The sequence below is a fragment of the Nerophis lumbriciformis genome, linkage group LG20 (genome assembly GCF_033978685.3).
Source record: "Nerophis lumbriciformis linkage group LG20, RoL_Nlum_v2.1, whole genome shotgun sequence".
Classification (NCBI taxonomy): domain Eukaryota; kingdom Metazoa; phylum Chordata; class Actinopteri; order Syngnathiformes; family Syngnathidae; genus Nerophis; species Nerophis lumbriciformis.
Window position 1 is genome coordinate 25821467 of NC_084567.2, and position 16164 is coordinate 25837630.

Genomic DNA, 16164 nt, shown 5'->3' on the forward strand with positions numbered 1-16164 from the left:
CACAAACAAATAAAACTATTTCAACAGAGTTTAGCGAGGGACGGGGGGCCAACTTCACACAGGTTATAGGGCAGATCTGGGCAAATTAAGGCCCGGGGGCCGCATGCAACCCGTTATCCCGCCCGTTGGGGCGGTATAGCTCGGTTGGTAGAGCGGCCGTGCCAGCAACTTGAGGGTTCGAGGTTTGATCCCCACTTCCGCCATCCTAGTCACTGCCGTTGTGTCCTTGGGCAAGACACTTTACCCAGTGCCACCCACACTGGTTTAAATGTAACTTAGATATTGGGTTTCACTATGTAAAGTGCTTTGAGTCACTAGAGAAAAAGCGCTTTGTAAATATAATTCACTTCAATTCACTTAAGCTTTTCAATCTGGCCCACCGGACATTCCCCCAATTTTTTTTAGATCTTTAAGATGGAAACTGTACCTGCCATTATAATGTGCAGTGATGTTTTTAAATGAGCGTAAGTCTTGAACTATACAAAGTATTTCAATGGTTGGAATCTGCACTTTTGCATGATATACTAGTTACTATGGTAATCTAATTCACAGCAGCTCAGACGAGGCATCAAGCAGTGTGGGTGGGGAGTGTTTCTACAGAATGTTTCCAGAGCGGCCAGCCTGATATGCGGGTGTCAGGGACAGACGCGGAAGCAGCAGATTTTTACAACACAGTTCTAAAGCTTAGTGATATATCAGATTGTAGGCGGGTTTATTTTTACCCTTCGGGTTCATATTTTGCTGTGTTGTATTTTGTTGCGTTTCGCTTGATTGTAAAATATGTCGATCGAGAGGGGGTGTGACGTTCATATGTTGTCAGTATTCAGTGTTTTATCGTTCATAGTTAATATTGTAAATCCCACATTCTTTATTTTCATGTACATTCTGGGTCTCTCATTCAGTAAAACAATTTAAAATCCCAATCTGTTTTTTTAAGGCGGTCTGTCATAACGTTTTTAGCATTCAATCAGACATTATTGTGAAGTTTTGTATTAGTGTTCCTAAAAATAGGTCCCAAGCACAGCTTACATATATATATATATATATACATACAGTATATATATATATATATATATATATATATAGGCAGCACGGTGAAACAGGGGTTATTGCATGTGCCTCAAGGTCCTGAGTAGTCTGAGTTCAATCCCGGGCTCGGGATCTTTCTGTGTGGAGTTTGCATGTTCGCCCCATGACTGCGTGGGTTCCCTCCGCGTACTCCGGCTTCTTCCAACCTCCAAAGACATGCACCTGGGGATAGGTTGATTGGCAACACTAAATTGGCCCTAGTGTGTGAATATGAGTGTGAATGTTGTCTGTCTATCTGTGTTGGCCCTGCGATGAGGTGGCGACTTGTCCAGGGTGTACCCCGCCTTCCGCCCGAATGCAGCTGAGATAGGCTCCAGCACCCCCTGTGACCCCGAAAGGGACAAGCGGTAGAAAATGGATGGACCCCTAAAAGGGACAAGCGGTAGAAAATTGATGGATGGATATATATATATATATATATATATATATATATATATATATATATATATATATATATATATATATATATATATATATATATATACATAAATAGATGGATAGATAAATAGATGGATAGATAGATATATCGACCCCCAAACACATTTTTTTCTCTAAATTTTGCCCCCCCGAGTTAAAATAATTGCCCAGGTCTGTTATAGGGACTGCCTGTATATTTGTTATTGTTGACAAAAGAAGAAACCTGAAACTGTTTCTATTACTACTTATACTCTTTTGGATTGTTTCAATATAAATATTTGCCCCGCGACCCCAAAGGGAATAAGCGGTAGGAAATGGATGGATGGATTATATTTCATAATTTAGATAATTGATAACTAAATACATACTTTCACACGTAATTAATGATATTAAATCTTTTTTTTTTTAAAACATTTATTTCATGATGAATGAATACTTTTTTGTGAAGTTTTTTTAATTTTTTTTTTTTTACACACAATGAATGTACAGTATTCGACCTAATATTTATTTGACCCCCAAAAATCCTCCTGACACTAACATAACCTCCAAGCCAGCAGGGGGCAATAATATACCTCACAGTCAACACCGCCATTATTACGAAGAAGAAGTAGAGGACGAAGAAGAAGTGAAGGAAAAGGCGAAAGGAGAAGAAATTAAATGTCAGGTGATGTTTTAGTAGCGTTGTAAATGTTTATACCTTGTACGAAACACACTGTTAAATGAATGTGGATTAAGCTGTATATACTAGCGAGTTAGCTAAGTTGACTGTGTTCTTAGTGTTGACGGTAAAATGTGTAGAGACTATTAATAAAACTACAATTGAAGCTAATGCCTCTCGTCGTCAATTATTCCCGCTAATGTATGAGTTAAACTTCGTCTATAAAGCATATTACTCAAATAAACAGAGTGGACACTAGAATGTTAAATCACAAACTCCACAAGTATAATGTGTTTTCTTGTCGTTTTTAGATGGTGTGTTGGCTAATGGCACTTTGACGTTCATTTGGAAAATTACTGCAGGAGAACTCTATTAAAAACAGGTAAGACGACACACAGGTAATACAATCTATTTTAAGAATGGTGTATTTCTTATTGTAACCCTTTGAAGTAAGGCTGGGCGATATGGCATTTTATTAATAAGGCGATATTTTTAGGCCATGTCACGATACACGATATATATCTTGATATTTTGCCTTAGCCTTGAATGAACACTTGATGCATATAATCACAGCAGTATAATGATTCTATGTGTCTACATTAAAACATTCTTGTTCATACTGCATTAATATATGCTCATTTTAAACGTTCATGCAGAGAGGGAAACCACAACTAAGTCAATTTACCCAAACTGTATTTATTAAACAGTTATTAAGCAGTGGCACAAACATTCATGTCATTTCAAAACAGAAAGTGCAAGATTGTCAAGAGACATTTTTAAAACAAGCTATAAGTGCACTTTTGTGCATGATGTCACTAAGATGACATCAAAACAACACTAAATTAAAGTGCACTTTTTGTACAGAATGCCACTACAATATTTTTAAAACAAATAAAGTGCACTTTTGGGCATGATGTCACACAAGATATTTTAATAACTGTCAAATAAAAATGAGCTTCATAATAGGAAATCAAATAGTGTATGTCTTTCGCTATGTGGTAGGTTCCTGCGAACGTTATCTCCTTCTGTTGTTGACTATTTGTTTCATACGGTGTTGATGTGGAAATGGTGGCTTGGGCATTTTGTTGGTGTGGCATCGAACGGAGATGTTGACATGCAGAGTTTCAAGCACTCTTCATTCTCTAGCGCAGTGGTTCTCAAATGGGGGTATGTGTACCCCTGGGGGTACTTGAAGGTATGCCAAGGGGTACATGAGATTGTTTTAAAAAGTCTGTCAAAAAGAACTGTGAAAAGAAATGCAACAATGCAATATTCAGATTTTTTGTGGACATGTTCCATAAATATTGATGTTAAAGATTTATTTTTTTGTGAAGAAATGTTTAGAATTAAGTTCATGAATCCATATGGATCTCTATTACAATCCCCAAAGAGGGCACTTTAAGTTGATGATTACTTCTATGTGTAGAAATCTTTATTTATAATTGAATCACTTGTTTATTTTTCAACAAGTTTTTAGGTATTTTTATATCTTTTTTTCCAAATAGTTCAAGAAAGACCACAACAAATGAGCAATATTTTGCACTGTTATACAATTTAATACATCAGAAACTGATGACATAGTGCTGTATTTTACTTCATTATCTCTTTTTTTCAACCAAAAATGCTTTGCTCTGATTAGGGGATACTTGAATTAAAAAAATGTTCACAGGGGGTACATCACTGAAAAAAAGTTGAGAACTACTGCTCTATCGGGTGACTTTTCAAATTATGCTACAAATTAGCAGTAATGCTTTTGCCCCACACTTGACAAATTACGGTTGTCTGTTCCGCCAGACGATGGACCCCGTGCTGTTTTTCTTGGGAAATAATTCTTCCTTCATTTGTTACCAGATTTGCACCCTCTTTCTCTCGTATTACCACTCGCATCACAGCTAACGTTACCCATGCCGCTACCTCTCTGCTCTGCGAGGGCGTATACGTACAGTATGTGTGGCGTATGTAAGAAGGTGCGCTTGTTTTATCTCTCTGAGAAGGAGAGACAAGAAAGAGAGTGAGAAACACCTGTAGTGTAATGCCCGCAGCTAAAAGCAACTGCGTGAGAACGTATACTCCAATATCACGATATAGTCATTTTCTGTATCGCAGAGACAAACCCGCGATATATCGAGTAAATCGATATATCGCCCAGCCCTAATTCTATGTGTACATTAAAACGTTCTTGTTCATACTGCATTAATATATGCTCATTTTAAACTTTCATGCAAGGAGGGAAATCACAACTAAGTCAATTGACCAAAACTGTATTTATTAAACAGTTATTAAGCAGTGGCACAAACATTCATGTCATTTCAAAACAGAAAGTGCAAGATTGTCAGATCCATTTTTTAAACAAGCTACGAGTGCACTTTTGTGCATGATGTCACTAAGATGACATATCAAAACAACACTAAATTAAAGTGCACTTTTTGTACAGAACACCACTACAATATTTTTAAAACAAATAGTGCACTTTTGTGCATGATGTCACACAAGATATTTCAAAAACTGTCAAATAAAAATTAGCTGCATAATAGGAAATCAAATTGTGTATGTCCTTAGCCAATTTTAATTATGCAAATGATTAATCACCTGTGATTAATTATGATTAATCAAAATTTCAAAATGTGTATCATTTTGGTTCTCTTACAAAGAGAGATTGATCTATATTCAGAGGAATATATTACCAAAGACAAAGCTGTCTACATCAGAAAGTAAACTGATGTCACATAAACCGGACATGAAGCAAAGTGAACATTTATTTATTTATCAACAAAAAAACTTTTTAAACTTTTAGAAATTCAAATGGAAAAAAATAAACATTTAAACACTCAAATAAAAATATGGCTCTTAAGTAGGGCTGGGTGATATATTATATTTGTCTCTGTGCAATATGGAAAATGACTATATCGTGATATTCGAGTATACGTTCTCACGCAGTTGCTTTTAGCTGCGGGCATTACACTACAGGCATTTCTCACTCTTTTTTGTCCCTCTTTCTCACAGAGACACAAAAAACAAGCGCACCTTCTTACATACGTCACATACTGTCGCGTCATACGCCCTCGCGGAGAAAAGAGGTAGCAGCATGGGTAAAATTAGCTGTGGTGCGAGTGGTAATACGAGAGAAAGAAGGTGCAAATCTGGTAACAAAGAAGGAATAATTAATTCTTAAGAAAAACAGCACGGGGTCCATCGTCTGGCGGTGGTTTGGCTTCAAGCGGGAAGATGTCGAACAATTATGCGGCAAAAGCGTTACTGCTAATTTGTAGCATCATATGAAAAGTCACCCGCTAGAGAATGAAGAGTGCTTGAAACTCCGCATGTCAACATCTCCGGCCGGTGCCACATCCAACAAAATGCCGAAGCAACCATTTCCAGATCAACACTGTATGAAAAAAACGTCTACAACAGAAGGAGATAACGTCCGCAGTAACCTACTAGTGGGGGCCCTTAGGGAGATTTTAGGGTGTGTTCGTTCACTTTTGTCTAAAATCGCCAAATTTGACACAGGTGTAGCTCAGGGCATACTTAAATGATTTGGCTAGGGCGCCCGCGCCGGTGACCTTTGGGGTCGCCACAGCGGCTGATCCAATATGGCCACCACCTGAACACGCTTTTGCCTCTACATTTGAACCAGATGAGCTACAAATCCAAACTGGGTGTCTATTTCATGTTTTTTGACAATTAGAAATATGATGGAAAAATCATCTTTATGATTGGTGTGTCTGGACACCTAATTAGCATATTTCCAAGATGGCGGCTATATAAAAAGTAGGTGTACCTTAACTTTTGATACTTTTGGCAAACTATTTTAGGTTTTTGAGCATCAGGAACATACTGGAATGATCAGATTTATGATCATTTATTTATTAGAGCACTTTAATTTCCATATTAACAACATAGCCCTTATCAACCAAAATGTATTGCACATATATTTCAACACAGATAGAATGTATCAATCAATCAATCAATGTTTATTTATATAGCCCTAAATCACAAGTGTCTCAAAGGGCTACACAAGCCACAACGACATCCTCGGTACAGAGCCCACATAAGGGCAAGGAAAACTCACCCCAGTGGGACGTCAATGTGAATGACTATGAGAAACCTTGGAGAGGACCGCATATGTGGGCTACAGATATATTTCATTGTAACATTAGTAAAAGTAGAGAAAGTCAGTGTTACCCCCCCCCGTAATTTAGGGTTCTGTTTCAATAGAAACAGAAACCTAAAAGTAGAGAAAGTCAGTGTCCCCCCCCCTGTAATATAGCTTTCTGTTTCAACAGAAACAGAAACCTAAAAGTAGAGAAAGTCAGTGTCCCCCCCCCCTGTAATATAGCTTTCTGTTTCAACAGAAACAGAAACGTATCTTACAGAGAAGGCTCCGACACTATTATCCACACAGTGTGATGATAGTTTGGTCCCTCGACAGGCTACTGTTGTCTCCTGACTTCTCCTGATGTGACAATCATACAGAAGAGCTTATCTATGTACAGTCATTCTACTGCCTAATCTAACACTGTGAAATTCATCAACTTTATTTTCATGTAATGCATTTTTCAGTGTAGCTATTATCAAACAATATGGCCTCCACATCATCTGATAGTAATGGTAGCAGCAGCAGCATCAATTGGGACTTATGTTGTCTCTACCAATTACAGTCTGATGACCCCTTACAAACACCCAAAAGTGAAGGACTTTTGTCGCTAGAAAAGGATCTCAAAGATTTCATTGAAATTGCGAATGCTATACCTTCATGTATAAATGTCACAATTGATCAATTGAATGATGGTTCAGGTACCGCATCAACACTTGTATTAAATAAGGCCAAATACCACAAACGCTGCAGAAGCTACTGTAGTAGTTCTCGTGTTAAAAGGGCTCGAAAGCATGAGGATCATGCTGTCCCCTCCTGATTAAGTCCTAAAAACGGCGTGGGACGGCGTGGCGAAGTTGGTAGAGTGGCCGTGCCAGCAATCGGAGGGTTGCTGGTTACTGGGGTTCAATCCCCACCTTCTACCATCCTAGTCACTTGGGCAAGACACTTCACCCCTTGCTCCTGATGGCTGCTGTTTAGCGCCTTGCATGGCAGCTCCCGCGTGAATGTGTGAATGTGTGTGTGAATGGATGAATGTGGAAATACTGTCAAAGCGCTTTGAGTACCTTGAAGGTAGAAAAGCGCTATACAAGTATAACCCATTTATCATTTACCGGTATCATTTAAAAAGCTCAGATCAAGTCATCCCCAAACTAGTGGTATTCATTGTGTGATATGTGAAGGGGAGGATACGAAAGATCTGCACAAGGCATTAACAAATAATGTTGATTCCAAAATGAAAAGCTGGGCAGAATCTAGTAAAGATTTTAAGCTTCTTGGGAGATTAGTTACTCAAGCATCTGATGTGCACGCAGCAGATGTGTACTATCATACCAAATGTTATCTGAACTTGAGATATGCAGCACAAGTTGCACAACATAAAACATCTTCCAGCATATCAGAAGAAGAAGCGTCTACAGTGAATCCAGGGAAACCTTGGCCCCTCTGACTATAGCGCAAATTGTTGCCCTAGTTGAGGATTCAGATTGCTCCTTCACAATTTCAAATTTAAGGCAACTCTATAGAACCCTTACAAATGAACATGGGCATGTCTGTTATAGTGAACCTCACACAACAAGATTCAAAACACATCTCCTCTCTTTTCTGCCTGACTGCAGTGAACACCAGAAAGGGAGGGAGTACGTACATTGCAAGCAAGCAAAAAGTGGCAGACAGTGTAGCTAGAGGCCATGATTCCAACCAGATTGATCAAGATGAGGCACTTTTGTTGACAAGGGCTGCCTTGGTTTTACACAAGTATTGTTTACAACCAGGACACAAATTTGATGGCACCTTACCTTCCAACTGTCTTACGGTATCTGTTCCTGAACCTTTAAGAGTATTCAATGACATTGTCCTTCAAGGACCAGGACTCCTCAAAGCCATGCACCAACAATGAGGGTCCAGCACACTAACCTGGATGCGCACACTTGGTGCAGCTTTTGTCAAGTAATTGGGGAACAAAAACAACAACAACCCACCCCCCCCCAAAAAAATAAAAACAATTAAAATAATAAATAAATAAATAAAAAAGGGAGAGAAGAAGACAGCCTCCACGTGGCCTCCCCCGCAAGTAGCCAAAGAGTAGTTGCCCTTTAAGCGAAACCAATGTCTTCAAAATGTCACAACCCCCCCCGACATTTCATATAAACATTAGAAAGGAATCATGCATGTTGCATCAGGTTATACTCATAACAATGCCCAAGTTACGTCCAATGTCTTCAGAATAGCAAAGCGCCACATGGAAATATGCAAATTAGGGGTCTAGACACACCCAAAAATAAAAATGAGCATTCAACACATTCCTAATTGTCAAAACACATGAAATAGATACCAAGTTTACATTTGTAGCTTAAATGTTAGAAACAAAAGCTATTACAAGTGGCAGCCATATTTGATTGGCCGCTGTGGCGACCCCAAAGGTCACCGGCGCGGGTGCCCTAGCTAAATCATTTAAGTATGCCCTGAGCTACACCTGTGCCAAATTTGGCGCTTTTAGACAAAAGTGAACGAAAATATACCTTCGCTATGTCTTCACTATACCACATAGCGAAGGACATACACTATTTGATTTCCTATTATGCAGCTCATTTTTATTTGACAGTTATTGAAATATCTTGAGTGACATCATGCACAAAAGTGCACTTTATTTGTTTTAAACTATTGTAGTGGCGTTCTGTACAAAAAGTGCACTTTAATTTAGTGTTGTTTTGATATGTCATCTTAGTGATATCATGCACAAAAGTGCACTAATATCTTGTTTTAAAATGTTTCTGACAATTTTGCACTTTCTGTTTTGAAATGACATGAATGTTTGTGCCACTGCTTAATAACTGTTTAATAAATACAGTTTTGGTCAATTGACTTAGTTGTGATTTCCCTCTCTGCATGAAAGTTTAAAATCAGCATATATTATTGCAGTATGAACAAGAATGTTTTAATGTAGACACATAGAATCATCATACTGCTGTGATTATATGCATCAAGTGTTAATTCAAGGCCAAGGCAAAATATCGAGATGTGTATCGTGACATGGCTTAAAAATATCGAGATATTAATAAAAGGCCATATCGCCCAGCCCTACTCTTAAGAATACAGAACAATATTTAATGTATCTTCTGCCAAGAAAGTATATTGTGTGTCAATTTATTAAATATGTTTTTAAATAATATGTTATGAGCACATAGATAAATACCACAATAATAATAATGATAACCTTGAAAATTTTGGTCACAATAAGTGTGATATGAACTTTTCATATTGTTAAATCCCTAACTGAGAGGTTATAGAACACTGCTGTTCTTTTTTTAATATATAGTTTCTTCTTGGCAGCTGATACTGCAAATTGAATTTTGTGCAAAAAGATGTTGAAGCACTGTGGTCTTAAATACTTGATACTTTGAAACACTCTTAAATAAAGTAGTGAATTTAAAAATACATGCCTTTGGTTTCCTAAATTTTTATTGTGGTATCAAGAGTCGTGGAAAGGTATAGGTCTCAGAATCAACCAGTGCATTGTGACAACCCTAGTGTAACTGTAGAGGAGTGCATTTCATTCGACTATGCTATGCATGATTGTGTTTGGGGAAACTAATATTTTGTGAACACAAGAACCATGTTGTGCGTGCACTAATTTGATGTTGTGTTGCAGTGCACCATGCCAAATTCTCGTGCAGCCCCACAACACCCGGGCAAGAGCTCGGAAAAACCTCAGCGTTCCTCCATCTCGAGTCGCTTCAAAGAAATTCACATCAGTGAAGAAGTCAAAATATCCATCAACCTCTCCCTGGAGAGGTTTCGTTACAGTGAGCAGAAAGGTATACATCAGGGATCGCGTTTGTACATAAAACAGGTGTGTGGTCAAATGTATTATTTTCTGTGAACCGACAGAGATGCAGTTTCCCTCCTCGCTTTCTTCAACTGAGAGGGCTTTCATTCATCGTAAAGCACAGAATCTGGGTTACATTTCAAAAAGCAAAGGGTAAGTAAGCTTCACCCTTACTTTAAGTGTTAAGCTTTAAAGCTTACTGTGTGCTAATGAAGTCAAAAAGGCGAACAGACATACGGACATGTGCACAGTGCTGAGTTCCTTTGACTTTCCCATTGTCGCGTTTGCAACCGAGTCTAATGACTGCATCACATGAGCCCTATTTACATGGGCTCAGAGAAGTCAACAGGTGTCGTCAAACATAATCACTCACATGATGTTAAGAGGCCATGAAGCTAATTTGATTTGATTGTAATTGTTCTACATCACCAAAATTGATAATGTATGTTGCTGTATGTATACTTTTGACCCAGCAGATTTGGTCACATTTTCGGTAGATCCATAATAAATTCATAAAAGAACCAAACTTCATGAATGTTTTTTGTGACAAGCAACTTTGTGCTCCAATCACTCTATCACAAAAAAAATAAGAGTTGTAGAAATTATTGGAAACTCAAGACAGCCATGACATTATGTCCTTCACAAGTGTATGTAAACTTTTGACCAGGGCTGTACATGCACAAACAAGCTGACAGTATGTTGCAATTTCACAATAGCATGTGTGAACTACCCACAATAGCAGCAGCAATGCAATACTTTAACAGTGAGATGTTAGCCGGTAGCTTCTTAACAACACAGCACCAATGATATTCTTAAAACACCATTAAACATTACACAAATACAGTAATGTCTATTAATAGTCTAAATGAGTCTTCTACAATCATCAGAATACTCACAATGTAAAAGACTAGAGCACCGATTGAACGTAGCAGAGAGAAAACAATTTACCACACATTAACAAAAGTCAAAAAGGAAGCGGAAGTGATACTGTCAAAGAAATGCTTCAAAATAAAAGTCTCTGGAAAATGTATATAAACATGGAGAATTCTTAACAAGGTCGCTACACCATATATATAATCATTTATATTTTCTTTCAGGAAAGGATTAAATCGCTTCCTCACCATCAGGAAAAAGAATACTCAAGATGGTCGTCGGTCTACAATGCCCCTGACTCTCTCCCACAATGCTTTACATGCCATCCACAGTCTGATTCAGAGGTTTCCTGTTACCAATAAAGAGTATGAAGATTTGCAGGCCAGCCACAAAAGCAAGCTGGCAGCACAGTCTGGTGAGTTTCACTCATCACGCGGTCAGACAAGAGATTGACGTCTCTCATTTGTTGTCTCTCTCTTATTTGACGGGTAAATCAATTCTCTAGGAGTCAAGGCAATGCATGTGTCTATGTGGCCTGAGGGCATCCAAAATATTTGTTTGTTTTTTGATGATGAGGGATTTCCACTCAGCACTGACTTCTTGATACCAATACCAATACTTCCTGTCGCAGTAAAAATAAGACACATAGACTGTGGTGGTGTACATAAATCATCAGGAAGTCACCTACACAGGCTCGCACAATGGATGCTTTCATGGAGCAGAACAAGGGTCTTGTCCCTCAGAGGTCCTGGTCCATCCTTAGGATCTGTCTTTGAGTTAGATCACCTCGACTTGGTCATTTGATAAGTAGCTCGTCTGTTGAAGAAGTGTGTGAACCCCTGATTTAGACCAATGTACCTCCTCATTTTGCATGTGTCTGAGCAAACACGCAAACCTCCTAAGCATTCCTTGGACCACACTTGAGCAACATTTTTTATTTATTTAGCCTTTGTTTAACCAGGTAAAATCCCATTGAGATCAAAGATCTCTTTTCCAAGGGAGACCTGGCCAAAAGGGCAGCAGCAAGGTTACATTAAAAACAGTAAACAACACAAAACATCAAATTTACAACATTAAAACGTGCTCACATAACACATGTGCACACAGACAAGGTAGACTGCAATCCTTTCACAGAAGCTTTAAACTCATTTAATGTAACAAGGGTTTGAAGTTGAAGATTTGATTGTAGGTTATTCCAAGCCTTCGGTGCTGAAAACCTAAATGTTTTCTTGCCCAGTTCAGTTCTTACTTTGGGGACAACAAATTGCAGAACATTCATTGAACGAAGATTGTGACTTCCTTGTTTATTTGTTAAAAGACAAGATAGATAAGATGGAGTGATACCCAGAATGGTTTTGTAGATCAGACACCTGTCCCAAAGTTGGCATGATTACAAGTTTAATAGCTTATTGTTGAGGTTTTTTTGGGGGGGCCCCCCAAAACCCCTCAGCCTCGGGGCCCCCATGAGGTTAAGGCGACATTAGCCGCAGCGGTGCACAATTGTAATACACTTTTCCACTAATTGTGGCAGTAACAACATTCTCAAACCAACTTTCTGGAGCTCAAGTCATAGAAAAGTTTCTAAAGTGCAAAAAGTATGACTAAAATGCTGAAGCTGTTTTTTCCTTTGTATTTTAATTTTATTGACAGGTTAGGTAAACATATTCATTGATGATTTAGTTGATTTATTTTAGCACAACGTAATTGTATGTAAATGTATTTTTCGTCAGTTATTTATGAGTCCCTTCTTATGCAGTATTTGGTTATTTATTTTTCTAATCAGCCTGACAGAAGCCTAAGGTTTATGTGTTAAATGAATAATATTTTTGATTAATACATGGTTTCATATTATTTGACAATGTTGTAAACTGTAAGTAAGATAGATATAATTATAGATTATGATTCAAATCAAAAGTAATATAATTAAGTCAGTGTTAATATTTGAGTGAGCTGGGGCCCCTCTGTAGTGGAAAAGCAGGGTCTGAGGTCAAAAAGATTTAGAACCCCTGCCCTAAAACATTCAGATTTTGCACAATGAGTATGCAAGACAGTGGCGCAGTGATTAGCGCTTGTGCCGTTCAGCAAGAATGTCCTGGGTTTGATTAGATTCCCTCGCAGTGTTTCTGTGTGGAGTTTGCATGTTTTCCCTGTGACTGCGTGGGTTCTCTTTGAGTACGGTACTCCGGCTTCCTTCCGTCTCCAAAGATAGTTGATTGACAACACTAAATTGGCCCTAGTGTGTGAATGTGAGTGTGAATGGTTGTCTGTCTATCTGTGTTGGCCCTGTGATGAGGTGGCGACTTGTCCTGGGTGTACCCTGCCTTCCCCCCGAGTGCAGCTGGGATAGGCTCCAGCCCCCATGCACCCCCAAAAGGGACAAGCAATAGAAAATGGACAAATGGATGGAGATGTGTGCTGTTGTACGAGCTTAAGATAAAGTATACATTCTTGTGACTTTTTTGCCTGTAAAATATATCATTACACAGTTTTTACAAGCATTTCTGTAATCAACTAACAATTGTTCATGATTAATATGCATAAATTAACATCATTCTTTATAAATAACACTAGAATAAGCATAAATCTGATTATTGAATGTGGATTTACAGTTCACCATATTTAGGGTTAGCAGCGTTTACCTCTCTTAACTTGTAAAACAGCAACAGGCACATAACACACTGTTAATGACATTGATTGGCTATGTGAGATCCAAATCATAGCGTAACAACCTGGCAGTTAGACTTTATGTGTGGTGTTGGAGTTTTCCAACTGTTTGTGTGGCCTTGAACGTGCCACTGGCTGAGTCTAGTGTGTGTGTGTCTGTTGGCGCAAGTAATAGAGCAAGAGCAGTAGCTGTTGAGCTGATATTTTATTTTGGAGTGGTTATGCCTGAAAGTGAACAATTTTGCTAGATGGTACTTTTGTTGCTGTTGTTGTTTTGCCATGGTTGATCAGTTTTGCTCAATAAAGTAATAGTTGATGAACCACCTCGTTGTTCGCCTTAAACAAAACAAATAATTGAAAAACAGTTAGTCATTTATTTTTCTTTTGTGACTCAAAGATTTGCATTGTAAATTGGCACAGAATAAATTATTTGGCAATTTTGTTTAGGTTGGATTTAATTTTATACGCTGCATAGATTTTCCATTCGCAGAGGACACGACAGTAGTCCGCAATTGCGCGTGGTGCTGGATACGAAGGTGTTACACAAGTGTGAGCATCACAATTTGGACTATGGGGAGCTTAGCTTTTTCACTGCCATCACTGCAATGGGAGATAGTCTATCTCTCATAAAACACCGAGCAAAGTTAGAAAAATAACTTTGGGTTACTCAATGTTACCTTGCTTGATAATGAGTGAGGTGTTTTACTGTTGATGCCGTCCTTGCAGGCGCATTGAGAAACTGTCATGAATAATTTGGCGGAAGGGGTCGGGTGTGTTGTAGTATGGGGGTGTGACCTGTCTGTAACACTGACAGACGGTGTGTCATAGTAGCTTCCATAGTGATACACGCCCAAAGTGATATCACATAATAAAACGCCTCAATCTGTTTTTAAAGAACCAAAGTTATGTTGAGCGACCCAAAGTTTCTTTGCAAGCGGAAAGAGTGATGTGCTTGACGGCTTTAATTGGACTGATGGATGCCCAGAACAAGGGAAAAGTCAACGGAAAATTTACAGTCATGCAAATGTTTTTTGGTCATATTTTGATGAAATTGCCTAATAGTCCTCCTATCTTCCATTAGACAACAGCGCTGATACCAACAGGCCAAGTGGATGCCTGAACAGCAGTGTTTTGATGGTACCCCCGAGAAGGAAGCCTTCAGAGTTAGACAGTTTCAGACGCTCTTTACCTGTGCATACACATGAAGGAGAGATAGTCAATCTTATAAGAGAGAACAGAGTGGTGCTGGTCTTAGGAGAAACTGGTTCTGGAAAAACAACCCAGGTAAGATAAGACAAAATATCGATAATCACACCTTCCAGGAATTTGCGATGTTGAGATTGCATTAATTTACAATTGCATTTGTAATTTGCAACGCAAATGCAACCGATTCCTTCGAATTAAGCGCAACTTTGCACCTTTGTCCCATTCTAGCAACTTCCTTGCCAGTTTGGCAACTGTCCAATCAAAACTTGTTTGGTTCTAATGTAGAAAGGCAGGAGAGTAATATCTTAACTCTTTTCTGCTTTGATGGCACAACTCGTATTTATTGGTAGCTCAGACCCTCGGGTTCCTTTTACTGTGCTATGCCTTCTAGGTCATGTAGTAAACATTTAGCAACTCACCTATATTCTCACTTCTTTGTTTACATTGACAATGATTTGGACCTTTGATAATAATCATCATCTCTCATTTACCAACAAAAATCACCGCTATGGAAATGTTCCCTATCTCGAGCAATGTCTAAAATTTTGCAATTTTTTAAGTGTGAAACAAACAATAAGTTTAGAGAATGTGCTTTTTACTGCCATCTAATTGCAGGTTAGGTTGTGTTACTCTGGTTATAAAACAGGTGAGTATTCTAAACTATGCTAACCTGACTCTCGCCAGATCCTTGTAGTTCGCTGAGCTCCACACAAGGATCTGGGACTCAATAGGAGATGTATTTCAGAAGGCGGGGCTTGTAAAAAAATCATTGTATGTGATTGGATAAACCACTTGTCCGTTATCTTGAATGACGTACTACTTCAACCACTAACATCGAAATCAACATGTGACGCTGATGAGAGCGACGCTGGGAAATCCAAAACAGAACAGCCGACAATTGATAACGACAGAGCGAAAAGTTAGAGAACTTTTACTGAAACAACGCAGCAATGTCAGTAAACGATCGATGTCGCAAAACAGTTGCAATAGCAGAATCAATGTCAGCACACGACTCCTCGCTGCGTGCCGCCATTGTTGTTTGAATCAAACAGTCACTTCGGCGAGCCTGATTGGGTTATTATTTTTTGCTATCTTGAAGGAGTTTGCAATGGATCTGGCGAGAGTCAGGTTAAAACTATGCACACATTTGTCTGCAAATAAAGCACATTTTCTTAGATTTGTTGAAATCATTATGTTTTTGCAATTAAGGTAACAAAGAAATTGATAACAAATGTATGTAATCAAAAGTTGGTGCAATGTTGTTGTAAAAAAATTACATCAAACGTTTGAAATCTTGAGAGGACTGAATGATGTGTTCCAAAGTTGACATAC

The 16164-nt window shown here is 38.5% G+C and overlaps 1 protein-coding gene across 3 annotated transcripts in view; it reads left to right on the forward strand.

Moving 5' to 3' along the window:
- The first annotated feature begins 2080 nt into the window (after window positions 1-2080).
- ythdc2 (YTH domain containing 2) overlaps window positions 2081-16164 on the forward strand; it is a 56726-nt gene continuing 42642 nt past the window's right edge. For 2 of the 3 annotated variants that reach the window (XM_061980689.2, XM_061980691.2), the window contains exons 1-6: window positions 2081-2170; window positions 2476-2546; window positions 9913-10078; window positions 10152-10242; window positions 11187-11377; window positions 14708-14910. In XM_061980689.2, the coding sequence (XP_061836673.2) occupies window positions 9919-10078; window positions 10152-10242; window positions 11187-11377; window positions 14708-14910 (645 nt within the window). In that variant the 5' untranslated portion in view covers window positions 2081-2170; window positions 2476-2546; window positions 9913-9918. The remainder of the gene's footprint in view (window positions 2171-2475; window positions 2547-9912; window positions 10079-10151; window positions 10243-11186; window positions 11378-14707; window positions 14911-16164) is intronic. The other variant, XM_061980690.2, reaches the window with a different exon arrangement.